Below are 27,780 nucleotides of genomic sequence, written 5' to 3' on the forward strand. Positions count from 1 at the left end.
ACAGGCATATAGACTTTCTTTTCACTCCCATGTGATAGTGCTGAGCCAATCATCACTTCAGGGGAAGGGGAATGAATTGCATGCTCCTCTGTATCTGGGTGTTTCTTTCACTCCTAGTGACTGAACATTGCAGTGAGAAAGCAAAAGAAGTGAAAGCTTTGTGCTGCTTTCCAGGGCGGTATTCAGGACAACCTGTTTCTTTGCATGTTATCAGAAGATTGGGTAGACTTCGCAAGCTTAAAATAATATTAAACCCTTAGCATTTTTTTTAGCTTAACACATTGAGCACAATAAAACGAACATTCCCATGTAAAAATATTTGGTAATATTTCTACCCCAGCAGTTTACAACTTTCAGCTCTCCCGACTTCTGTTCTCTCAGTGCTGCTTCTCTGAACTTCCAGTCCTCCCAGGAAAGTGTTAACAGAGGATGGTGCAGTCTAGAGTCAGTCTATTACTTGGAAAAGGGAGGAGGAGGGAACCATGCACAGCTGCAGCAGATTTTGAGTACTCCAGTTTTAGTAAATCTCAATCACCCCCCTATTTTGTTTTGGTGAAAATGAGCATCAAGACAAAAAAAAAGGAGTAACTGTTCCCAGTGGGGACACACACAATTGAAGCCTGATATGGGCTGTAACCCTTTGCTACTCTATTAAAAGCTATGTTTTAGCTGAAAGCTGAACTTTGGGATAAGAAAATATTGTCTATATAGAAGAGCCCTGTGTATTCTTCTTTGAATCTTGCTGTGCTTTGTGTATTTTTTCCAGATCTGTGTAGTAATCCAGTGTGAGAATTTCCCTCTGTGCAGGAGCTTCCTGTAATAAAGACCGCTCACTGCTGCTCTCTCTCCTTGTTCAGGGTGACTCGTCTTGTCTCCGCCCCCTCCTGCAGTTTTCTGCAGGCAGCCTGTAGTGGGTGGAGCCTGTTGGGTCCCTCCCACAGCTCTGCTCTCTGCACAGGCTATGTAAAGCACAGTGATGATGTCATCGCTACTTTTATATTATTATAGAGGATTTATGTAGTGCCAACAGTTTACACAGTGCTTTACACAATATAAAGGGAGATAATACAGCAACAATACAATTCAATACAAGAGGTTTAGGAGGGCCCTGCTCTTGAGAGCTAAAAAGGTAAAAGGGAGGGGTTGGTGAAACAAAAGGTAGTAACTGTGAGGGATGAACTGATGAGGGAAGTAGAAGATTATGTTGTGAGCTGAAGGCAGGATAGTATAGGCCTCCCTGAGAGATGAGTTTTCAGGGGTTGTTTAAAAGTTGGCAGAGTAGGAGACAACTGGACAGATTGGGATAGTGAGTTCCAGAGGATGGGAGAGGCTCCAGAGACGTTCTGGACAGGAGCATGGGAGGAGGAAACAAGGGAGCTAGAGAGTAGTAGGTCTTGAAAGGAGTGGAGAGGTCGGTTTGGGTGATATTTGGAGACAATATTGGTGATGTAGCTGGGGGCAGATTTGTAAATGGCTTTGTATGTTATTATTAGTGTCTTGAATTGTATTTGTTGGGTAATGGGAAGCCAGTGGACAGATTGGCAGAGGGGGCGGCAGACATTGAGCGGTAGGTATGGTGGATGAGTCTGGCAGAGGCATTCATGGTAGACTGATAGCTTGCGGAGAGGTAGGCCAATGAGGAGGGGGTTACAATAGTCAAGGCAAGAGATAACGAGGGAGCGAATAAGTTGCTTAGTGGTTTCAATGGTTAGAAAGGGGCATAATTTGGAGGTGTTATGGAGGTGAAGTCTGCAAGATTTGGACAGCGATTAGATTTGGGGCTGAAAGGACAGGTCAGAGTCCAGGATTATACCTAGCACCCTGGCATGAGGGGCAAGACTAATGGTTGTTTTATTGATCTTGGTGAAGTCATGGGAGGGGGCATGGGCTGGAGGAAAAATTATGAGCTCAGTTTTAGAAAGATTGAGTCTGAGGAAGTTGTGTGACATCCATGCTGATATGTCAGTTAGTAAGTCAGTAATGCGAGAGGAGACTGAAGGAGTGAGTTGAGGAGTAGAGAGATAGATTTGTGTGTCATCAGCATAGAGATGGTACTGGAAGCCATGGGAGTTTATTTATTGACCAAGGGAGTAGGTGTAAATGGAAAAGATGAGGGGTTTAAGGACAGAACCTTGAGGTACCCTTACAGAAAGAGGAAGAGGAGAGAAGGAAACAGAGTTATAAATAACATTGAGGGAGGTCTGTGATAAGTAGGAGAACTAATAGAGAACAGAATCTTGAAGACCAAGAGAGTGGAGTTTTTTGAGACGGAGGGGATGGTCAATAGTATCAAAGGCTGCAGAGAGGTTTAGTAGTATGAGTATAGAGTAGTGTCCATTGGTTTTAGCAGTTAGTAGATCATTAGTGAGTTTCAGTAGGGCAATTTCAATGAAGTGCAGTAAGTGAGATCCGGACTGTAAGGGATCAAGAAGGTTGTTGTCAGTGAAGTAGGAGCTCAGACAAGTGTAGACTAAGCGTTCTAAAAGTTTTCACGCAGACGGGAGGAAGGAGATAGGTCTTAAGTTGTTCAGGCTGGTGGGGTCCAGTGAGGGTTTTTTACATTTGGGGGTGATCAGGGCATGTTTTGGAGGGGAGAGGAAGGTACCAGTAGAGAGGGAGAGATTGAAGATGTGAATGAGGGAGCATAGGATAGAAGAAGAGCTGTTTTAGACAGAAGTGGCCATGTCATGGGAAAACAGGGCTGAGATTTTGTCATAGAGGTGGTCAGTTGCAGAATAGAAAAGAGAAGAATTAAAGTGGCAAAGGTTTCTGCGAGTAATCGTTTTCTTCTTGGAGGGACAGGTGGTTGGAGGCAAGGACATTATGAAAGTGATGAGGTTGGGGGTCAGAGAGAGGAAAGGGGGTGTTGGCGAGGTTGTAGGGGGTACAAAGATGGGAGAAAACAAGGTCAAGAGTAATACCATCAGAGTGAATGGGGGACTTTGTCCTTTATTTTGTGATATCTGGGTTTGGTGCACACAAGGTGAATTTATATCCTCTGACTTTTCAGGAATATATTTTAATGAACATTTTGTGCTAAAAGTTTAGCTTTAATGTAAGCTTGAACCACTGGCCTGGATTGCAGTTACTTGACCTTAGGTCCTTAATTGCAGATAACAATGAAATAAGTTGATACTGGAGTTAGGATAACCCCTCCTCATCTGCCCCATCTTCACTTTAAACAGTTTGAATCACCCATGGGTGGGAAGGATCAGCAATCATGTGGCCAATGCCAGAGTGATCACATGATCAGAAGCTGGTCCCACTGACTTCCAATCTGTAGCCTGGACCAAAAGCTGTCTGTGAGAGTTTGGTGTGTGTAAATAGAAAACAATATCAGCCGTACTCCAATGAGCTCTTTTTGCAGTATTTTTAATAATCAGTGAATTGACTGCATACAGTGATGTCTCCAACAGAAAACCAACCTTCCTTAATGCATTTCATCACTCTTGGCTTGCTCACAAGGGCACTTCCCCTATCCTATTGAGCATGCCAAGGGTTGTGAAATACATCAAGAAGGGTTGGTTTTGGTTTGGAGACATCACCATATGCAGGCAATTTACTGATTATTAAAAATACTGCAAGAAGAGTTCATTGGAGTGCTGCTGAAATTTTTTCCTATTTTCAATGAAGAATGGAGATGGACTGTAATGGCTGGCACCCAGTTTGTCTATGTGCAGGAGAGGCTGGTTTTGAACAGAGATATGGATCTGAGTGTGTTTCAGCTCAGTCTTTATGTTGACAGCACACAGCTAGCACGCTCGTAGAAAGTAAATTTTTGCAATTGCTTATACGGTAGCTTCTGGTTTATTATCTAATGTTTTTCTTCATTTATATTTTTTTCTAGGATTTGGACAGATGTCTCGCAAAAGTAAGTTGATGATATTGTGAAACATTAAAGACCCCTTGTCCCACTTCTGTGTGCTCTGTCCTTTATCTGTGTCATGCATCACCATACTCCCTGTCCTCTCTCTATATTCACCTGTTTTCAGCATTTGGCATTTTCCATTCTATCCCAGAAGTCTTGCCAGTCAGATCTAAGTAGAACTTGGGTATACACTATATGACCAAAAATATGTTGGCAACCCTCTAAGTGACTGAGTTCAGATGTCTCCAGTGAGGGGTGCTGTTAATACTATAATATACAAAGATATTTTAGACCAGGATTTCTAAACCAGGGTTCCATGAAACGCGAAGGTTCCTCCAGAGGTTGCTAGGGGTTCCTTGAGCAATGAAGCAGTTTATGCCTCTCAGATAAGTCCCCACTAACACCAAGATCATTTTAGCTAAGGGGGTAATAATTCCCAAAGACTACAAATGTAAGGTGCATTCTTCCCACTGACCATCACATTAATGTATCATGAATTGTAGATATATTAATTTTTAGAAGGGGTTCCCTGAAACTAGAAAGTTATTTCCAGGGTTCTTTTTGTGTTAAAAAGATCATTGTGAACTTTCAACCTTGTGGTAACAGTTTGGAGAAGGTCATTTTTAGATCCACTATCTTGATTGCTCACACACAGATGCTGTAGTAATAACTCCTAAAATTCAGCAATTAACTTCCCAACATATATTCATACAAAGCTCCTTTTTCAGTCCATTCAAGTCTCTTATTTAAGTCAAAACCCTGATGAATGGGGAATGTTTTCTGGCCCCCATAGCATGTTGCAATAAATTCATTTGGACTCTTTTATCATTTGGTCTGGCTTTTCTTACTTTGGTGGATGATTTTTTTCTGTTTCACCGTAACTGTACCCTGTGTACAAAGCCAGTTCCATAAAGACATGGTTTGATGAGCTTGGTGTGAAGGAACGTGAGCATCCTCCACAGAGCCCTTACCTCAATCCTCCTGAATACCTTTGGGATGACTTGGGAATTCCAATATTGAGCCATGTCTTCTAATCCAACATCAATATCTGACAACACAAATGTTCTTTTGGCTGTACGGACACAAAGTGGAGGCTCCTTCACAACTCTTTAATAATGATAATACCCATGGTTTTGGAATGGATTATCCAACAAGCTCATATCAGTAGGGTGGGATGGCCAGGTGTCCATATGCTAAATATTAACAAAAAATTCCTTCTATTGCTTTCAGCTTCCTCCAATTCTCCAAATTCCTTTTATTTTGCTGCTGTGATCTGACTTCCTGTTTGAGGGTGACTACATTCATTCTCCATGATCCCACTGTATTTAGGAATGAGGACACACTCGCTTGCTCACTCCTGAGATGGACTATAGATGATGGATTATGGACTATGGGATTTGTAGTGCGCATAGATCAGTGGGCAGTAGATTACAGGGCCATTAATTAGTGGATGTTTATGGATTATTTTAGAAGAAGTATGTTTAATGTCACTTTAAGCAATTTTATTTACATTTTGATTTTATCTTAAAGCGGAGGTCCACCCTAAAGTGGACCTTCCGCTCATTGGATTCCTCCCCCCCTCCGGCGCCACAATTGGCACCTTTCAGGGGGGGGGGGTGCAGGTACCTGTACAGTACAGGTATCTGCACCCACTTCCGGGATAGCTCTCTGTGGAAAGGGGCGTAGATTCCGCCCCTTTCCGAAAGTCCCCCGCTGCCTGCTGGGAAACACACAGATCCCAGAGGCAGCGGGTCCATCCTTATTGCGCAGCGCGACTCGCGCATGCGCAGTAGGGAACCGGGAAATGAAGCCGAAAGGCTCCACTTCCTGATTCCCATACCCAAGATGGCGGCGGCAGCACCCGAGAGACGATCGAGAGATCGGCTTCGGGTGCCGACATCGCGGGCGCGCTGGACATGTAAGTGCCACTATTTTAAAAGTCAGCAGCTGCAGTATTTGTAGCTGCTGGCTTTTTAAAAAAAAAAAACGCGGAGTCCCGGCGGACTCCCGCTTTAACAAGAACACCATGTTTATAGGAAAGCCCATTGATAGGATTAACAGCATATGTTTAGCAGAAGGGCGAGTGGGCCTTAACACCCCTTTCACACCAGGGCGTTTTGCAGGTGCTATAGCATTAGAAATAGCGCCTGCAATCCGCCCTAAAGAAGTTGCACCATTGTGTGTAGTGTGAAAGCCCTCAGGGCTTTCACACTACAGCGGTGCGCTGGCAGGACATCAGAAAAAAGTCCTGCCAGCAGCTTCTTTGGAGCGGTGTGTTTTACGCTCCTCCACCGCTGCTCCCCATTGAAATCAATGGGGCAGCGCTGTAATGCTATTGCGGCGTATTGCCGGCGGTTTTAACCCTTTCGCGGCCGCTAGCGCGGGGTTAAAGCGACCCGCTAGCGGCCGAAATGCGCCGCAAATCCGGCTGTAAAACGCCGCTAAAAATAGCGGAGTTTTACCGCCGACGCTATGGGAGGTGTGGTGTGAAAGGGGTCTTATGGCCAAGTGCTGAGCATGTGCATCCAGGATGCTACGTTGTTCTGTTCTAACAGTGTGCTCACAGCAATCTGACCCAGCTGTCAAATCCTGGTCACCGTTTACAGTCAGGAAATGGGAGGAGCTCCCAATCACGTGATTGCTGTGTAATTGGGCATGAGTAGAGTTTGGAATTATGACAGGGAAATCTCATTTCATACCAGATTACCAAATAGGCAGAGTAAGCACTGACCTTTGGGCCCCTATGCCATTTAAGGACCCAATGACAACAGATCAAATTCACATTGATTTGATATTGAAAGAATGTTTCACTGAAGCTTTCTTAAATTGTTTACAAAAGATATGAATCAACTCAAAGAAAAGAAACTTTACATTAAAGACTCTATGAAGAAAATACTGTATTAATGTAATGTACCCAATCACAACTTAAAGTACATACACCATAGACTTCAGGTTCACATCACAATTTGTCTCTTATAAGCTCATCTTCTTTCAGCTGTCAGTTTGTAAAAAATGTTGGTGCAACCTATGACTGGTAATGTACAGTAGTGATGGTCATCTCCATCTAGCGGCCAACATGCGCACTACTTAGTTCAATGTTATCCCACTAAAGGGCGAGCATGAGAAACCTTCAGAAACCTGTGAGGGGGGTCCCAAGGTTTCAACTGCCTAGGGGTCTCTACAGAATTTAATCAAGCACTGATCTCATTGATGGTGTATCCAAGACCTAGAAAAAGCCAAGAGCTGCCTAGCCCATTAGGCTCTACCCATAAATAAAAATCACCTTTGGGATCAGATGAGCGGAACTTCCACTTCAGGGTGGAGGTCCGCTTTAAGTAGTATGCATATCATCCACATAGTTCATATGCTCTAGATAGCTTCCTAGCCCTGGAAGGGTGACAACCCTAATCCTACAAATCTTCATGTGTCACCTCCCCACCTCCTCCCTGCTCTTTGACTGCTTGAGAACTGCTGTTGCTATACTGAGCTTCCTCCCTCACTTCTGAGTACCTCTTCCTCTTGTCTATCAATTAACAAATCAGCCATACCCACCACAAGCCTGATATTTTCTTTAGATTAGCTTGTGGCCAGGCATGACCCAATAGTCGGCCATGGATGACATGATTTTCTGCAACCCATGGTTTCAGGAAAGAAAAACGATTGATTCCCTCATTGGCACAGTTAGTACTGATGAGGGCACCCCCTCCATGGAGCTATTGTGTTCTTCCAGGGCATGAGGAACTGTTTCTGCTGGAAGAACAAAGTGATTATCGCTAGTGACTATAGCCCACTGGCAAAAATCACATCCTAGAAACCAACATGCTGGTTGTACCCAAGGCGATGGATGGATCAACTTGGGTACACTCAGCCTGCCCATATATGGTTAGAATCGCAGCCAGTCCCTGTTGAACTGGTCAAAATTCCAACTGTCTATGGCCGGTTTAACTGAAATGACACAATTTTTACTCAATACCCGCAGCAGTGAACTAAAGGGTGCTCACGGTGGATCTTTCATAGAATGTAAAAAATTTCCACTGAAACGCTCCTAGCATTAAAGTGTTACTAAACCCACAACAGTAAAATCAGTCTATATATGCAGTAAAGCATGTCTGTTATACTCATTGTGGAACCTAAGGGGTTAATCCTGTGTCATCTCTGATCTTCCCCTTTTTCCACTGCCCCCTAATAATTTCCTGATAGTACAGAGCTTGGGGACAAGCTGCACATGCTCAGTTTGGTATGTATTGCTAGAGAGATTTTTTTTTCTTGGGAGAGTGCATGTAATCAGCACAGGGCCAATCAGCACTGTCCACACAGAGGGTCAGGGGTCCTGCAGCCTCCCAGGACAGTCAGAAGAGAATGAAAACTCCTCCTACAAACTTTAACCAGACACTGATGGAAGTCATAAGATTGCTATATACCTCTAATGAGAAAAGGTGTTTAGCAGTTTATTATTTACTAAAATAATTGCATTTCCATGTCCTGTGTACTGTGGGAGACCAAATATGGTGAATGCAGGGCCCTGGATTTAGTAACACTTTAAGGCTGGGTTGACATTAGTGCAAATTGGATGCGGGGTTCCCCTACAGTAGAATTGAATTATTTGCAGTATGAAGCAATGCCTCTTTGGAGCACAGTGCATCAAATGCTCATTATACACAGAAAGATGTGTTGGCTGCACACTCTTGTTTTTTGTTCTCCTTGTAGGATTTGGTCCGATATCCCGCAAACGTAAGTTGGAACATCGGTGGTGTAGAGTATAGAACAAAATCAGTGCTTGCTTAAAATTTATTAATGAAACGACACAGATATCGATTGCATGTTAAAGGGGAATGTATAGTAGATTTTCAGTAAGCACATACAAGGGGTTATTTACGAATGGCAAATCCACTTTGCACTGAAAATGCACTTGGAAGTGCAGTCGCTCTAAATCTAAGGGGTAGATCTGAAATGAGGGGAAGCTCTGCTGATTTTATCATCCAAACATGTGCAAGCTAAAATGCTGTTTTTTATTTTCCTTGCATGGCCGCCTCGGATCTACAGCGACTTTACTTCCAAGCGCACTTTCAGTGCAAAGTGGATTTTCCTTTAGTAAATAAACCCCACTGAGTTATTACTGCTCTGCTTACCTTGTTATATGGCTTTGGCTTCTTTTTTTTTTTTTTTTTTTTTACAAGCTCGTCTTTCAAGTTTGTGTTATTGCATTAAAAAAAAGGAATTTACAGAATGGCTATTCCTATGGTGGCAGAATAAATAACAGATATGAAAAAAAAGTATATATTGAAAAGCTAAAAGTATTTAACTCTCAAATCAGATCAACAATTCAACAATTTTTTAAGAGGTGGAAACAATTCATAGACTGCACTCTGGTGGAGATACAATTATGTTCATATTTAGATATCTAGAGTCTTACATTAATGCTGATTTAATTTTAGTCTGGGTAATCTTAAACTTAACTCATCGTTCTCATAATGGGGGAAAGGTACCCCCTCTCATTTCCACCTCAGATCACCACTGCGATCTACAAGTATGTCTGACCCCTCTTCCTTCCCTCCCGTAGTTCTGAGACACACATAGTTACATAGTTAGTCAGGCTGAAAAAATACACAAGTTCATTGAGTTCAGCCAAAAAAAAAAAAAAAATTATATATAGGCATACCAAACTTTTAAGTACACAATGGGGTTTATTTACTAAAGCTGGAAAGTGCAAAATCAGGCTCACTTCTGCATAGAAACCAATGAGCTTCTAACCCCAGCTTGTTCAATTAAGCTTTGGTAAAAAAAACCTGGAAGCTCATTGGTTTCTATGCAGAAGTGAGCCTGATTTTGCACTTTCCAGCTTTAGTAAATAAACCCCATTGTGCACTTAAAAGTGGGGTATGCCTGTATATCATACAATCCCATATACACAATTCTTCACTCACAGTTGATCCAGAGGAAGGCGAAAAGCCCCAGCAAAGCATGATCCAATTTGCAACAGCAGGGGAAAATATTACTTCACAGATCCCAGAAGGTCCCAGAAGACTGTGGGGCAGTTCACATAGCGCAGCGGGACTTGTACATGTGCAGTAGGAAACCGGCAGTGAAGCCAAAAGGCTTCACTACTGCTTTCCTTTACTTAAATGCCGGCGCCTGCAATTGAAGAATCAGCTTGGGTTCTGACATCGCTGGATGCCTGGACAGGTAAGTGCACTGATAACCTGCACTAATAGGCACTGATGAGGGGGCACTAATAAGACTGCACTGATGGACATTGATAGGTGGCACTGATGGGCACTTATAGGCTGCACTTATGGGCACTGATTAGCACTGTTGGGGCTGCACTGACAATCAGTGCCTTGATTATCAGTGTAAATTTCCCTGTCACACTTGCCGGTTATTGGCTCTCCTTTACTCAGGCTGTGACAGTGGACGAGGAAAGGAATTCCAATAAGCGGCAAGTTTGTTTACATGTGGTCAGCTGTGATTGGACATGGCTGATTACATGGTAAAGGGTTTCTGTGATTGGTCCTTTACCTTGATCCGCGATCAGCTGTGTACAAAGGATCACAGAGCGTGCCTGATGTGCGCTCCAGGAGGCACAAGGAATGCGTGTTCTGGGTGGACATCTATGGACGCCCTACCACAACAATAAAGCCATGCTGTAGCCATCTTTTGACTATGGAGCGGCATGGAAGTGGTTAAAGATAATGGGTTAATGGGGTTTATATGGTTTGCTGTCTGATCTGGATGGCAATTATTGGTTACATTTGTTAGTAATATGCTTTGTTGAAATTATAATATTTGGCACTTGTAGTATACTTAGTGTATGTTAATTATATTATTATTTTTTTTTTCTATTTATTTTATATAGAATATCTAAGTAGTATAATGTAATAGTAATTTCGATCTAAGGATATTTCTTGTTCTTGCACCATTCAGAAAATGGAAAATTAAATTGAAAGAAAAAATCATAGCCACTAGAGGGAGCTGTTAATAGCTTAGTGCAATTTTCTTAAGAAGCAGCAGTAAAGCAAAGCCATCGGGGTAGATTACCAAAGACAAATAGACTGTGCACCTTGCAATTGCAGTTACTCCAGAGCGTAGTAAATGAGATAAAGCTGAACGTTGCAAAGAATACCCAATCACATGCAAGGAAAATAGAAAAAAAAAATAATTTTTGCTTGCACATGATTGGATGATGTAAATCATCAGAGATTCCACTCTTTTACTAAGCTCTGGAGCAACTGCACTTGCAGAGTGCACAGTCTATTTACCTTTAGTAAATCAACTCCCCATTGTATAGCAACACAAAGGAGCAAGAGATGCCCTTTACTGTTTATGGAGAATAAGCAAATATGACTACACCATATACTTGGAGAATTACAAATTATATATAAAAGGAATCATTTTAAAAAGCAGTAACACATTGCTTACTGAATATTTGCCTTAATGTGTGATCACATACATGTTAATGGAAAAAAATGAAAAGACTATACATTCCCTTTAAGAAAACCAGCAACAAATCAAAAAATGAAATGAGCAAAAAATAAGTAAAAAAAAAACAAATCTGCCTAAATATGATTTTTGTTTTTGTATTAATGTGCATGCCTAAAGTAGACATAATACATTCATTAATCATGTAGTCTATTTGTACATATCTTCCTAAGGCTGGGTTCACACTTATGCGAATTGGATGTGAGTTTCCCCGCATTCAATTTGCATAACAGGAGACTGTGAGCGGCTCTCAATGGGGCGGCCGCGGTGCACACTGGAAAAGGATCCGGTGCATCTTTGGCTCCATTTCAGGTCCGAATACAGGCAAAAATTCAGACCTGATTCGCCACTGAAACGGAGAACAGGGACGCACTGGACCCCAGCTGTGAGCTGCGGCCACATCAGTGTGAACCCGGCCTAAATGTTACTGGTCTGCAAAGTTTACTATATATTTCCATGTCCATATATTGTCATGTCCACTACACTTTACAGAATTACAATAGTAGCCATCTTTTCAGCAATCAGATATTCAACCAATGACATAGAATACTTATACAAAAAAAAAAAAAGAATTTTGGGATTTTTAAGGTGATAATATTTGTAGACAGAAAATATGAAAAGTTCACCTATATCTCAGTACACACACATCTATATATATTATGTGTGTATATATCGATAGATATATATCTATCTATATATACACACACACACACACACAATATATATACATTTGAAGTCATGTGTAGTAGTAGCGGAATGACTATTAGCATGATTACATTCTCCTTCTGATCCCACATACATATTTGGGATCAGAAGGAGAATGTAATCATGTTAATCACTCCATTAGTATAAAGTGCTTTAAATATAATTGGGGTTTCAATATGTATTCAAACAGGTCAGTAAAGGTAAAAGACAGTTATTTAGAGAGTTCACTGGTTCTGGTTAGGCAGGTCACAAGCATACTGCCCTTCAATAGGTACCCAGAGCATAAACAAAAAAAAAAAAGGACCATATAAAAAAATAAATAAATTTGAAACTGCTTTAATTATTCAGAAAACCATATCCAGTGTGTTTCTGGGGCAACCACGACCCCCTCCCTGCCAGGGCTCAGAAATATTTGCAAATGATTAAATGGACTTAGGAAAGCAAATTCCAGATACATCTTAAAAGTCTATCTTTCATCCCATGTTTCATGTTACTCCCATATATAGGGTTTAACCTAACATGGTCACAAGTCTGCAGCCCTCCCACCCCCAAACTACACTTGACTCACCATTTTCAGAATCTGGGGGTTCTTCTCCCCACCATCTCCAGTCAATATTTGCATTTGGCACATCTGCCTCTAGGTGTGCCCGCACTGCACCATCATCCATTCACAGAAATCTGTGAATGAAGAAACTGTGATAGAGAGACTGGTGCTGGAGCTCAATAAGGTCAGTGCAATTGTAGTCCACTTGGTAACTAAAGGTCCATACCTTGGTGATGGAGGGGTTAGTCTGCAGGAGCCGGAGCATTGCACCCACAACCCACAAGTTATGATTGCAATGCATCACAGGCTCAAATGCAAAGAAATAGGAAATGCCCTACTTTTTTTTTTTATAATTGCCATGTACTGGCAGTTAAACATTGGTTCCTGTTGAACTCCTTATAGTAGTGATGGCGAACCTTCGCACCCCATGTGTTTTGGAACTACATTTCCTGTGATACTTAACTACACTGCAGAGTGCATGAGCATCATGGGAAATGTAGTTCCAAAACATCTGGGGTGCCAAGGTTCACCATCCCTGCCCTATAACATCAACAAACTCATGGTTCTAGCTACTTGGAATGGTCTTTGGGTATTAGAGGTCCTCAGGTTATCTATTGGACATGGTGGTCATGGTCAACCATTAGTCCTGTACAGGAAATTACATATAGGAGCTCACATCACGAGAACAGCAGTGTCTCATTTTGTGTTGTAATTGCCTGGTATTATGTTTATTCTACACAACGTCTCTGTAATTGTTTATTTGATTTTACTGGTTCATATAATTCATATTATTCATTATTTCCCAGATTTGGCAACAATTTTTTTTTTTAAGATAGACACCATACTTTTCTGCAAGAGGCCAAATCTACATAGTTGGTTAGATATGAATTTTATTCCATAAGCCTATTTTCCAGTGACCACAGCATGGTACAGGCAGTGTGCTACTATGCCCAAGGCCCATGCAGTTCTGTCTCCCAAGCCACCCAAGCCCAGAATAACATTTATAAATCTGTGGTTCCCAGCCAATGGCGGATTGAGGTCACCTTTCCATACACACATGCTACATAAAGTTGTATCTTCTGAGCCCATGGTACATTGACCAGTTGGCAGTTATCTTACAAGATCACACATGAAAACTAACTTATTATGCCTTTACATAGTCACTCTAGGTAGTATGGTTGATTTAATAAATCACAGATAATTTCTATGTTATACCCTTGTATGAACTCTCTACCATATGTCTTTTCATTTGTTTGTTATGCCCAGTGTTCTTTAATCAGCCCCCTGCCCTGAGCAAAGACGTATTGTGATTATAATCAAAATTGTAATGCTAACATTTTTGTAATTGTATTTTTAGTATAAAGGTGTCCACATACAATGATAGCTAGAATGCAATCATAGCACTTTAAAAGGTTTTATTCCTATTAGTATCTTCCTGTAGCTGTAGTTATCTAGCTGGAGAAGGTGCAAAGTTGTCCATCAGCAACATTATCTTTGGATCTTCTCTCCATGTCTCTGCTTGGCTTTTCCTGTAGGTTCTCCTGAAATCCAACACCATGCTAACAGGTTTATTAGCATCAGTATTTGTATAGAACATTAGATTGTGAACATCTGTGGGGGACTGGTGTAATTTTTATACATAAATAGGAGGAAAATATATTTCAAGTGAACTGGCTATTTGACCGCTCTCACTTTTGACCATGACTGTTCATGAACGTAAAATGTCAACCTTTTTTTTCTTTTAGATTTGGATAGAGAGATTAAAACGTGTTTCTGTTTGTGTCCCTTTGGACAAATTTCTCTTTCTGTCCCAGAGATGCACCAAAACTTCCAACAAATCTCCTTTTAGACAGCAGTAACAGGTGCCACAATTGAAAATGTACCCTCACTGCATGTTGCATAGTTTCATAGTTAGTAAGGTTGAATAAAGACACCAGTCCATCCAGTTCAACCTGAGTGAGTGTCTACAATTGCCCCTATCCCTGTACATTGCACACTCACATCAGTCCCTACCCTCAAGGAGCCCACAATCCAAGGTCCCCATTCATATACTAGGGCCAATTTTGGACAGAAGCCAATTAGCCTACCTGCATGTCTTTGGAGGGTAGGAGGAAACCGGAGTACCCGGAGAAAACCCATGCAGGCACAGGGAGAACATGCAAACTCCAGGCAGGTAGTGTTGTGGTTGGGATTCGAACCAGCGACCCTTTTTACTGCTAGGTGAGAGTGCTAACCACTACACTACTGTACTGCCTGTTTCTGGTGACAACTTTAAAATTTATGTCTTGGTGACAATTAGTAATGAGCTAAGCTTTGGCCAAAACTCAGTTCAGCCTGAACCTGTGGGGAATTGTTAACATGATAGCAGACCACCAGCCCAATTGTTTGAAACTGGGGAAATTCCAGAAAGGGGCAGTGATGTGGTCATATTAGGGTTATAATATCACCAGCTTCCCTGCCTCTTTGATACATGAGGCTGAGGGGCAGGAAATTCCCTGATCACAACTCATTGGGGTGGTGGCTTGCTATCTTGGGAGAGTTCCAGCTGAACTCAGTTGGACCCTGTGACAGTGGGGTCACTTTGGACACAGGGTGAATAAAAGAAACCCCCGATATGGTCTGTGATAGCCATATTCAAGGCTGTATAATACATTGTATATAACTTGGATGTATATTGTATGTGGGGGTTAAGTGTCATTGCTGTGAGGAATTAAGTTGTTTTGCATTTCCATTGTTCATTTAAGTCTGTCCTTGTGTGTATTGTAAAGTGGCAGACAGACTGGCTGCTAACCCTTGTGAAAAGATGTGTATTGGGTGGGATCGTTTGAAGCCTAGCAGACGTCTTGGGATGTGTGGGTGGAGCTGGGCTCTTGTTCATGGTAAAGCATGTGCCTTGAATTGTGTATAAAAGTTACAATGTTGGCTTTTAATAAATTCATTCCTACTACAGAAGGGACAGAGTGCGTCTCGTCTTTTTGCCAGAGGGATCGGCTCCTATAGGAAAGGGTCGTTTAGCTGTGGATATTGGTAGCGAGTGGATGTGTGTCCAGAAGAGGGAACATCGCAAACGGCGTTAACCCCCTTTATATTAGGGGAGCCGTTACAGACCCGAACCTTAGCTTGTTACTAATTGTCACCAAGGCATAAAGTGATGGGAAATCCCAAATTTTACAGTTGTCACCAGAATATGCAGTGAGGGTACATTTTTAATTGAGACACGTGTCAAAATGGCTATTTGTTGCCCTTATCAGAAACATGTAAGACAAGCGATACAAAACAGGCGCTCAACTGGGATGGAGTGTGTCAGCTTGTAAAAGGAAATGCCTGAACCTTCATGGCAGGATTACCAGGTATTATTTTTATGTAGGCTTTAGATTTTAAAATATTCAAAAAGACTTTTGAAATGACATTAACATGTTAAAGCGTATCGGAGATTTTAGCAATTGGCTCTTTATATACAGTAATTTAACAGAATATTTGTGTTTGGACACCTTTATTGCTAATAATATGTTAATAGTGTGCTTATTTAGATCACAAACTTTGACATGAAGCTTAATGTTTTCTAATGCCCTGTACACACGGTCGGACATTCCGACGACAAAATCCGTCAGATTTTTTCCGAAGGGTTTTGTCTTGCATACACACGGTCGCACAAAGCTGCCGGAAAATAGAATCGTTCAGAATGAGGTGCCGTAAACCACGTACAACGGGACAATAAAGAGACCAGCAGCCAATAGCTTTCGTCTTGTAATTTACTCTGAGCATGCGTGGCACTTTGTGCGTCGGAATCGTATATACCCGATTGGGATTTAAAAGATCGGATTTTGTTGTCGGAAAATTTTAGATCCAGATCTCAACCTTTGGGTGTCGGAAATTCTGATGGAAAAGTCAGATGGAGCCCACACACGATCGGAATTTCCGACAACACAGTCCGAGCACACATTTTCCGGCGGAAAGTCCAACCGTGTGTACAGGGCATAAGACTCATATGGCCTCTGAACAAAATAAAATGTTTTTAAAATTACAAAGTTCTCAAACATCATATAGTAGTTGGAGAATCTTTTTTTTTTTTTTTTTTTTATTAAATCAATTAGAACACTCTATATAGGTCTACACGTGCTTCTGCTATTATTATATTGATAAAACTGGAACACTCAGACTCTGGTACAGCTGTGCATGGTAGCCAATCAACTTCTAACTTCAGCTTGTTTAATTTTCGGCTTTAACAATAAAACCTGGAAGCTGATTGGTTACCATATACAGGCGCACCAGATTTTGCTCTCTCCAGTTTTAGGAACCCCCCCCCCCCCAATGAGTTAATTGTTACACAGTAAAGTACAACACTATATTTATTATATCCATTCCTTGACATGAATAAAAACGCCAAACTTCAAATGTATATTTTTTCAGGGTATAAATCAGATTCCTTTTATGGACTAATGGGCAAAAGATCTTTATTGTCTGGTATGTATTCCTCCCTTGTATCATTTATAGGAAATACTAATTGTGAATGTCCCAGACTGAAACTTATAATTTGTGCTAATGCGAAAAAGTTTTTTTTTTTTTTAACTTAGACCTTGATCATCTATAAAATTTTCTTCAAAAGTTAAAAAAGACTTACAAACTCTAAAATAAATACAATTTATTCTTTTTTATTTATTTATTTATTTATGTTTTGTTTATATATTAAGGCAGTTGGATAGACATATTAAGAGGCATACATGACCCCCAATCAAAAATTTTCTGTACTAATAGTTGACTTTCTGACATTTCCTCTGCAGTAAACAATTAAGGCTTTGTGTAAAGGACAGAAGAAAATATCATTCAAGAGTCAATCCTTGCACAAAATATAATATTGTTCTAGGTGGAATCTAGTGGGCTAAGTCAGCCCCTGGCTTCTTATGTGTCTTGGATAATCAAACATTGAAAACTCCCTTACCTAATTCCTGAGTTTCTTCCTATCCAACTGGCAGTGTTGAGTTTCCACTTTTGTGTGTTCAGGCTCCTCCTGATAACTTCGCCATAATAGAAAATACATAAACGATTCAACGAGATGGTGGGATCACCTCATGATGGGCACAGCAGGTATGCAAAGCCTGGGAATCAGAACAGAGAACAGAGCCCTTGGAGACACTCTGCACATGCTCAGTTTGGTGTGTATTGCCAGAGAGTTTTTGGGGGGGGGGGGGGGTGCAAGTGATCAGCACAGGGCCATTCAGCACTGTCCAGACAGAGGTTCAGGGGTCATACACCCTCATAGAACAGTCAGGGGAGAGTGAAAACTGTTATGACAAAGAAACACATTCATTATTGCATAGTGAAATGAGTCTTATACATTTTGTTTTCATCTTGCTGCAACCGTTACTTTTTGTAACTAAGACAGAAATGTAATTGAATCCATGGGCTATGTTGGGTCATACCAGGGCCATGTTGGGTCATGTTGGGTCATACCGGGGCCATGTTGCGTCATACCGGGGCCGTGTTGGGTCATACCGGGGCCATGTTGGGTCATACCGGGGCCATGTTGGGTCATACCGGGGCCATGTTTGGTCATACCGGGGCCATGTTGGGTCATGGTAGGCCATTAATCTTATTGGGTATTACAGGGACCTTTTCTGAATGCAATAAGACTATGTTCAAGATCATAAGTTGGACCCCTTTCCTCAAGAAAAGCAACTCAGAGGAAAAAAAAGAAGTGGCGTGGGCAGCATTCCTAGCTACAGATTGCAGGGGTCAGAAGTATGTAATGTACACAGTTTAGGTGTGAGGAGTATATAACGTACAAAATACAGGGTTTAGGATTATATAACAGAGTGCAAGGGTCAGGAATTTGTAATGTACACAGTGAAGGGGGCAGAAATATGTAACATACAGAGTGCAATGGTCAGAAATTTGTAATTTACAGAGTGCACGGGTCAGTAGTATGTAACTTACAGAGTGCAGTGGTGAGGAATATGTAATGTACAGACTGCAGGGATCATTAATATGTAACTTACAGAGTATGGGGGTCAGGAATACATAATGTATAGAGTGCAGAGGTCAGGAATACATAATATACAGAGTGCAGGGGTCAAGAATAGGTAATGTACAGAGTGCAGGGGCCAGGAATATGTAAAATGCAGAGTGCAGTGGTCAGGAATATGTAATGTACAGAGTGCAGGGGTCAGGAATATGTAATGTGCAGAGTGCAGGGGTCAGGAATATGTAATGTGCAGAGTGCAGGGGTTGATAATATATAACTTACAGAGTACGGGGGTCACCAATACATAATGTACAGAGTGCAGGGGTCAGTAATATGTAAAGTACAGAGTGCAAGGGCCAGGAGTATATAAAGTACAGAGTGCAGGGGTCAAGACTATGTACTGTATAGCATTCAAGGGTCAAGAACATGCAGATTACAGAGTGCAGGGATCAGGAATATGTAACTTTACAGAGTGAAGTTGCCTTGTTATCCTAAAGCAGGGATATGCAATTAGTGAACCTCTAACTGTTGCAAAACTACAAGTTCTATCATGCCTCTGCCTCTTGGAGTCATGCTTGTGGCTATCAGAGTCTTGCTATGCCTCATGGGACTTGTAGTTCTGCAACAGCTGGAGGTCCGCTAATTGCAAATCCCTGTCCTACCGTAAATAAAATGCGAAGAATCAACTCGGATCAGAGCTGTTCTCAAGCATGCTACTGCTGGATCCCCAGAGATGTTGTCATTAATCATAAGGATGTCCTAGAAGCTCCATGCTGGAAGGCAGAGAAGTCACAGCATCCTCTGTAAACTTTTAGAGATCTGCTAGGAAGACAAGCAGCAGTAGAGGGACTTAGCAGCCCAGCCAGGGAAGCTGTGCCTTGTGTTTTAAATGAAACAGGAAAAGAGGCCGTATGGCTCCCTCTCTCCATCTCCTTCTTCACCTCCCGTGTCTATAGTAAGCGCACTTCAGAGGAGAGGAGGAGGAACATCTGCAGATGGTCCCAGGCGTAAAGCTGGGATTTGATCCTTGCTAGCAACAATTGCTTTTATCTATCTCTTATAATAAATCAAGGTGCTTGACAGAACAGCCCAAAACAATGGAAATAGTCCCGCTCAAGTGCCCCCAAAAAGGGCAAAACCCGTCAGAGAAAAAGGGCAAAACTCGTCAGAGAAAAAGGGCAAAACCCGTCTCAGGAGTTCTCTACAGGTGGAGAACAGGAGCTGAAGCCATCTTTTACTTATTTTTACAACAAGAGGTAGGTGTCTGTGTTCAGAAAGCCACCATTCTTCTCTATTCACCATGAATGAATATCATCACCATTTCCTTAACGATCATACGCTGATGATCAAGGGTGCTGTTTACTCAGTGAAGGCCTAAGGCCTCTGAAGGCAAAGATCTACTGAAAGGGGTCATCTTAGGAGCATGTCAGGCTTCATGTAATTAATAATGCACCCTGATTTATTTTGATGCCTTTTTTCTTCCCTTTAAGTACGTTCAGCTTGTACATTACTGATCAAACCCTGCTTAATTAGGGACCCCAAGGGAGCGAGTTTTTTTTTTTTTTTTAAAGCTTCAACTCAAATGATGACAAATTGCTCAATGACCGCAGGGGAGGTTTTTGCTGACGAGCCGGTTAATACTGCAAAGTTTGGGTGTTTGATGTCGAGTTTTAATGCTTATTGCTAGGAAGGGAAGTTGCATACTGTATGTCATTAAGGAAAAAAAAATGTCAGCAGTGGGATGATTAACGTCACTTACAAACATAATCTGGCATCGAGCCGGCTTCTTCATTTTCTAGGTTAATGTGTTTGTCATCAAGAGAATGAAAGCACATCGCAAAATTGTTGTTTTTGCTAGTTTTTGCGTGGACATGCTGCCACCTCCTATTAATCGATCCGTAAACAAAAAGGAAAGTGCAGTCATGTGAAAAGATATTTCATTAGCAAATTTATATTGAAATCAAGTGTATACAATCAGCGCCGCCTGTAAGTTGATACTTTTTAAAGCGGAGTTCTGCCCCAAAAAAAATTATAATTAAAAGCCTGCACATACTGCAGCTGCTGGCTTTTAACAATAGGACACTTACCTGTCCTGGAGTCCTGTTTCCATCAGCTGTCGGGGGCTGCCGCCACCATTGTGGGTAAGGGAACCCGGCAGTGTAGCCTTGCAGCTTTATGCAAGGAACCCTATTGCGCATGCGCAAGACCCCGCTCCTCTCTGCTACTGGTCCAGCGACAGGGAGAGGAGGAGGGAGCCCCGCGGTGATCTCTCAGGCCACAGCCCGGACTCCCGGACAGGTATCCTCTCCCCCCCCCCCCCCCCGAAAGGTGCCAATTGTGGCACCGGAGGGGGAGAGGAGACAAATGAGCAGAAGTTCCACTTTTACGTAGAACTCCGCTTTAACCAACTATCCTAATCCAAACAAACAATAGAGTCAATTAAGTTACCTCACCTGCTTGCTTCTCTGTCTTGGGGATCCAAGACAGATGGCCCAAAGAATGTTGAAACTGCCACCGAATCCTCTTTTGGGTTATTTATTTAGAAGAACAAAGTCTCTTACTAGAGGGTAGAGGGTTAGGGGTGAGTTCAGGCACTTAAATTGCAGGGTGAAAGTATCAAGAGAATCCAGAGAAGATTCAACAACCATCGGATAGACCTCTCTCACTAGGCCTAGCAGCCGATGGGATGCTCGGTAAAGTCTCTGCCACAAACTTGTGAGATACACTTGAGCGTTACTGAGGGATGTGGATAAATTTAAAGAACTGACATATGGCACCAGTTTCTCTCAGCCGATACGGCGATACCATATGAGTGTTGATCTAGGTTGTATCCTTCAACTTAGTCTCCAGGCTCCTTCAGAGAAACCAGCCTTGAGCACGGTCTTCTCCTGAAAGAATCCTCCCCTGGGCTTCTTCAGTTGCTGGGCCTCTCCCTTCTGATGAGATGGCACCGGGCCATCCCTGGATCAGTAGGCCCTGAAATTCACTTGGGCCTATTCCTTCAGTTGCGTCGCCTCGGGCCAACCAGTCCCGAAACACAGGATGCATAGTTCCACACCCCAGGCCAGGAGGGCCCTTTAGGTTGGGTCAGGAGGACCACCAGAACCAAACGGCAGAAACTAACTCCCCCCGCCAACAAGGCCTCGGTACCTTAAATACCACCCCCCAGAATGCACAGCAGGAAACCACTACCACTGGGTTGGTTTCAAGAGATAAGTGGCATTCAACGCATCCACCAAGACTGCGTTTCTACTCTTGCCAGCGGTGACAGGGACACCTGCGGTCAAGGAGAACCCGGCGCAAACCAGCTGGACTGGTACTGAAAGTAGAAATTTAGAGAAATAATCCGGAAGCCCAACTGTGGCTTCAGGCAACTTAACTTTACAAAAACAATAGCGCCTGCTATAATATATATATATATATATATATATATATATATATATATTCACATAGATAGATAGTATATTTATACAGGTACTTACGACTGTACTAAAATTGAGATATTTGGCATTTCAAGCTCAACTCAAGGCAAAACTTTTTTCTTTTTTTTTCTGAATGTGGGAAAGGTTTGTTTTTATTCCTTTGTCCCCACAAGATTGGATTGGAAATTCAAAATATTACAGCTGTCATCAGAAGTCAGGAAGTCAGGGGAAATCTTGGAATAAAGACAGCTGTTGCAGTGACAGCTGTCTTAGCCCTTGTACACACGGTCGGACATTCCGATAACCAAATCCGTCGGATTTTGTCTGACGGATTTTGTCCGAAACTGTTGCATACACACAGTCGGACAAAGTTGTCATAAAATCCGATCTTACTTAACGTGATGACGTTATTTCATTATGACGGGACTACGTTCAGGCTAGTAGCCAATAGCTTTGGTCTAGGAATTTGATCTGAGCATGCGTGGCACTTTGTCCGATCGGAATTCTCTACACATGATCGGACAAAGTCCGATTGGATCATGTTGTCGGAAAATTTTATAGCCCAGCTGGAAAACTTGGTCCGTCTCCGACGGAAACAGTCCGATGGAGACCACACACTGTCGGATTATCCAACAACACGGTCCTATCGGACATTGTCCATCGGAATGTCCGACCGTGTGTACAAAGGCTTAGAGGGGATTTCCTCTCATTTTGGAGAGATTTCCTCTCCCGTTCTGTTCCGTTCTTTGGCACAAGAAGTAAAGAAAATTTTTCACAATGGTAATAAGACAGTTAAAAAATATATATTAACCATTACTCAATCAATCCAAAATTCCAAAAAGAGGTTGAGGTTGAGGTTCACTGGGGTTGATTTTCTAAACCTGTAGAGTGCAAAATCGGGTACAGTTCTGCATAGAACTGAATTGGCTTCCAGTTTAGTTATTTTTTTTGTAAAAGCTTCATTGAACAATCTGAAGTTAGAAGCTGATTGGCTACCATGCACATCCGCACCAGATTTTGCACTCTCCAGTTTTAGTAAATCAATCTCACTGCTACCATGGGTTTGACGTGAATCCTGTGGGTTCAAAATTTACAATCCTGGTGAATTTATGTGCAGATTCACCCAGGATTAAAAAAACAAAACAAAAACAATAATACATTGCATTGCTGCATGGCCTTTGAACTGAGCTAGTCCCCTAACTAAAAAAATAGTTTGGGGCACAAAGCAGCTACTGTAGATAATCAGTGTTTTGGAATCTGCTGTTGGGAAAGCATGGAGGAAACTGAGAAAATACATAGGGAAAGATTAGGGTCAGGTAGGAAATGGTACTTTATTTCTGATTGCATGGTCCGCAATCAGCCTCTGGTTCATTGTATCTAGGGCTTTTGTTTCAGGGTTTGGGATTTTGGAGTTTTTATCTATTTTTGCGAGAACATTTTTAATTTACTTTATTTTAGGTTAAACTTGTGTTTCTTTGCTGCAAGGTTTCCCTTTAAAAAAAGGGCGCTTTGGATTCATTGGTAGTATTTTGGGGTTTATAATTCTTCTGTAGGTATTTATTTTTATTCATTTTTATTTTTTGGAGTGCTCAAAGCAGAGCATTGACTTACACACCATCTATTTTTGGAGCGGTCTTTTGTTTATTAAATTAAAAATGATTAAGTTAAAATAATAAATTAATGAATTAGGGAATAAAGTTAGCATGCCACTTACAGTTCTGATGTAGCAATGATGAGTGATCCATTGTAAAGATGTAGTAAAAATATACAAACATATATTATGTAATGTACATACAAAGTTGTAGTAAAATGTACATGATAGCAACAAAATGGTATACAAAGTATCTAATTACAAAATTATATTCCAGGACTAAGCACAGTATGGTGGCCACAAAGGTACAGTCAGGCAGAAGGCAAGCTCCTTCACAGAAGCATCTTTCTTCGGGGGGCAGCTCATTGTGAGGGGGGCCCATACCTACAGGATTACCAACTCCGGCAGCCTGGGGTTGGGAAATATATATGTAAATGTCATATAGATGTAATTATAGATAAAAAAAAAAACAAGCTGGTCCACATAAAATATATATTTTTTTCTCATTAAGAGTTTCTAAGCACTGTGCACCACTAATTGCTTGTTTGTTAGTAAATGAAAAGGATCCTTCAGGATGTGTTCTCAAATGTCCTAGCATGGTCAATAAAAGTTCTAAAATGAATTAAACGTCTGCTCGTAAACATCCCATTTATAATTTTATTTTATCATAACCGTTGTTGAGCTTTGAGATTACCTTTGCCATTGGACCCCCTTACTAATTTATTCATATTCTGGAAGGCAAACTCCTTGCCCTAAATCCTTTGAAACATGTATATCAGGCTTTCTCAACCTTTTAACCCTAGAGGAACCCCAAAAATAATTTTCATGTCTCAAGGAACCCTTACTAAAACCAAATCATCAGGGATCAATAGGAACGATGCTCCTTATACTGGTGGTCAATAGGAAGAATGTCCCCCTTAAAGTGGTGTTTAGATTGCCACCCTTAAAGACAGCTAAAAGATATTTGGTGTCATGCTGCTGGCTTTGCTAAGTGGTGCCGAACCTTGAAATCTTTAGGCATCAGGTGGTTCATCAGCCACAGCTCAAGGAACCCCTAGCAACCTCTGGAGGAACCCCAGGGTTCCACGGAACCCTGGTTGAGAATGGCTGATGTATATGATAAGATATCTAATTAGGAAGTACGATGCTTCTTTACTAGGTGTTGGGGTATTTTGAAAGCAGTTGTTGATCTAATGCTGCATCTGTCCCCCTTCTGACTCTACACTGGGAAGGGAGCGATCAGAGACAGCTGATCGCTCAGTTTGTCAGCATTCTTCGGGCAGAGAGGCGGGAACTGTCAGTCTCTGGCTCTCTGCTCTGCCCCCTCACTGGAGTGCTGAGCTGGGGAGGGGGCAGGAAGGGCTGGCTCAGGATTCCAGTGGATCATTAAGAGGCTGAGCCAGGTGCTGGTCCAAGCTTCTGGGTGGACCCCGATCATATGGTCGTGATCCCTTCAGAGTCTGCAGCAGCTCTGTGACGTCAGCCTGCTGCCAGCAGAAAATGGATCACAGGAGTGCAGAACAAACTTCTCTAGTGATTCATAGGAGAAGAAATAGCTTTGGCTATACTTCTCCTTTAAGCAATAACAACAGTTTTTGTGATTCCAAAGTGCTAATTATCAAGATTAAAGTCTTTTTCAATAAATTGTTAAACTTTTTTTGGGGTACAATAAAGGATCTTACTGGACACTGTAAGAACTTTGAATTTCACAAAGTCAAAATTTGCACAAAACCATTAGGGTAATATGGTGGCAGATCAAGATGGCGGAAGAGCATGGAGAAGGTAAGTTTCTCCTGCCTGTATTGGCCGCTGTATGGCAAAACCTATCATTTTGTCTTATATGAGCTAAATAGTCAGGTTCCTTCAAAAGCCCAATTGTGAATTGTTCCTTCTTAACAAAATATCACAGTGGAGCACTTATACAATGTATTTTAGACAATAATAACTATATTTTGCATTAATATGTTGATGCTGTTTTTTAAAATTATTTATATTTTCCCCTCTTAGGATCAGCAGAAAGAAACACGATACATAACTATGAAAGAAGACGCAAATGAATTATCCTCCCCGGTTGCATTGGCCAGGCTTCATTCACTAAGACAGAAGATGAAGTGTAATATACTATATCCAGTGTAAAATGAATATCTATTTATTTTAAGATTGATTGTTTTAGCTTGTATATTCAATAAATTTATTATTTTTAATAGTGTGGCAATGATACTTGTTACATACGTGTGCTGTGGTTTTCAAACTATGTACAAGAGGTGAACGTTTCTGGGGTGGGCTACCGTAGATGAATGAGGCAATATGATTGCTCTGTAGGGGTAGAGTTTCTGTAGACTTTCAATGTGTAGTATGATAGAACTGTATTCAGTTTACAAGGTTGTCTACTCCTTAAAGCGACAGACTTTCCAAAGGTTTTTTTTTTCTTATTTAGGTTGGTTGATTTAAGATGGGGTAATATTCCCTTTAGTGCTCTTTAGGGGTAAAGTTTCTGTAGACTGCCTCTGTGATATTTGATGGAATTCTTTTAATCTATAAGTGGGTTGTCACAGGTTCTCTACCCAAGGGACACTCCACTCAAAGTTTTTTTTTTTTTGTTGGGTTGGTTGAAGTAAGATGGGGTAATATTCCCTTTAGTGCTCTGTAGGAGTAGAGTTTCTGTAGACTGCCATTGTGATATTTGATGGAACTCTTTTACTCTATAAGTTGGTTTTGTCACAGGTTGTCTACTCCTTAAAGGAACACTCCACTCAAAGTTATTTTTTGGGCTGGTTAAAGTAAGATGGGGTATTATTCCCTTTAGTGCTATGTAGGGGTAGAGCTTCTGTAGGCTATCATTGTAAACTATGATGGAACTGTTTCAAGATATAAGTAGGTTGCCATAGGTTGTCTACCTCTTAAAGGAACAAGTCTACTCAAAGATTTTTCTTTTAGTTAAATTACACAAGATAAGATAGTCTGGGTTTCTTCCATGCTCCCCTACTGTCTGCTTTCTCCTTTAATTCTTTTGTAGCCATCTTACCTATGGTGTGTCAGACAGGAGCGTTTACCTCTTGACACACAAGCTTGTGGACTGCAAGAAGAACGGAGAACCTGCTAAAATAGGGGGCATGGAGGTACATCAGATTAAAACTCTTGCCTTGGGCCACCCAACTTGGTTTAATGTGAACTTGAGCTTTGTTTATGCAAGGGAAAGAAACATGTTCAGTTAATATACCTCCTCCTCAGACGCACATACTTCCCTTTCCTCCCATGCCCCTCTTTTGAACCATTGGGAACAAAAAGAATGTTTAAACGCCAAATTGCTCTAGACAGAGCATATACAGGGCAGAGGACTTTTCCCAATCCCAGGTGACAGCGTTAGACCAATCACCAAGCACCAATGCTGTCACATGAGAGGAAGGATATTGAGTCACATACCCCCCCCCCCCAATACCCACACGTAGGGGTATATATCTTTGCCCCAACACTTAAATAGTTAAAAAGTTAAGCATATGCTGGGGGAGGGGGCATTAAAGCACATACGGAAGTGATATATTTTTCTATAAAACATATTGGGAAGGAAGTCTCCTTTCAGTAAACCCTACCACCTATTAGGGACACATTTTTTTTTGGCCGGAAGCAACAGTCTCTTGAATTGTGGCTCTTCTCCTGCGGGAATACCCAATGAAATAAGCCATTTCCATGGTCGTCAGTGAGTGACAGAAATGCAAATGTTGTTTCAATGTTGACACATGAAAATAAAATATGTTGTACCTTTGTTATTTGGAATAAATTGGTATCATTGCAGCATGTTTATTTTTCTTTTATCCTTTTTTTTTTGTCCTGAATGTGAATCCAAAGTCTTCATTTCATAGTACAGATGTTTTTTCTGATAGTGGCACTTTGAATAAAAAAAAGAGATTTTGCAACATTTCTTTTGGTTTGCGGCTCGTTCATTGTGAATTTGTTGTGTCGAATGGCGAATGGGGGAGCTTTTATGTCTAAGTACTATGCACAAGCAAGCTTCTCAGAGGGATCAAGTTGTAGAAGCAATCTAACCCAAAGAATATCTACAGCCAATTTTACATTGTGAATAGAGTATAGAACAAGTAGAATGACCGCCAGGCTATTATTGCTAGGCAAACAGGATGAATGGCACTGGAACCCTGAGGTTTCTTTGTATGATTATTTTTATATTATGGTTATTATCCAATAGCATGGTGAGGG

General features: G+C 41.4%; 1 protein-coding gene across 2 annotated transcripts in view; it reads left to right on the plus strand.

Annotated features, from left to right (window-relative positions):
- Positions 1 to 27,484, plus strand: part of LOC143995962 (tachykinin-like peptide) — a 69,910-nt gene extending 42,426 nt beyond the window's left edge. Inside the window, exons 4-7 of one of the 2 annotated variants that reach the window (XM_077490739.1) lie at positions 3,848 to 3,871; positions 8,576 to 8,599; positions 17,004 to 17,057; positions 25,576 to 27,484. In XM_077490739.1, coding sequence (XP_077346865.1) covers positions 3,848 to 3,871; positions 8,576 to 8,599; positions 17,004 to 17,057; positions 25,576 to 25,625 — 152 coding nt within the window. In that variant the 3' untranslated portion in view covers positions 25,626 to 27,484. The remainder of the gene's footprint in view (positions 1 to 3,847; positions 3,872 to 8,575; positions 8,600 to 17,003; positions 17,058 to 25,575) is intronic. The other variant, XM_077490740.1, reaches the window with a different exon arrangement.
- The last annotated feature ends 296 nt before the right edge of the window (positions 27,485 to 27,780 follow it).

The sequence above is a fragment of the Lithobates pipiens genome, unplaced genomic scaffold (assembly GCF_037356315.1).
Source record: "Lithobates pipiens isolate NorthernLeopardFrog02 unplaced genomic scaffold, aLitPip1_a1.2 Scaffold_19, whole genome shotgun sequence".
Classification (NCBI taxonomy): Eukaryota; Metazoa; Chordata; class Amphibia; order Anura; family Ranidae; genus Lithobates; species Lithobates pipiens.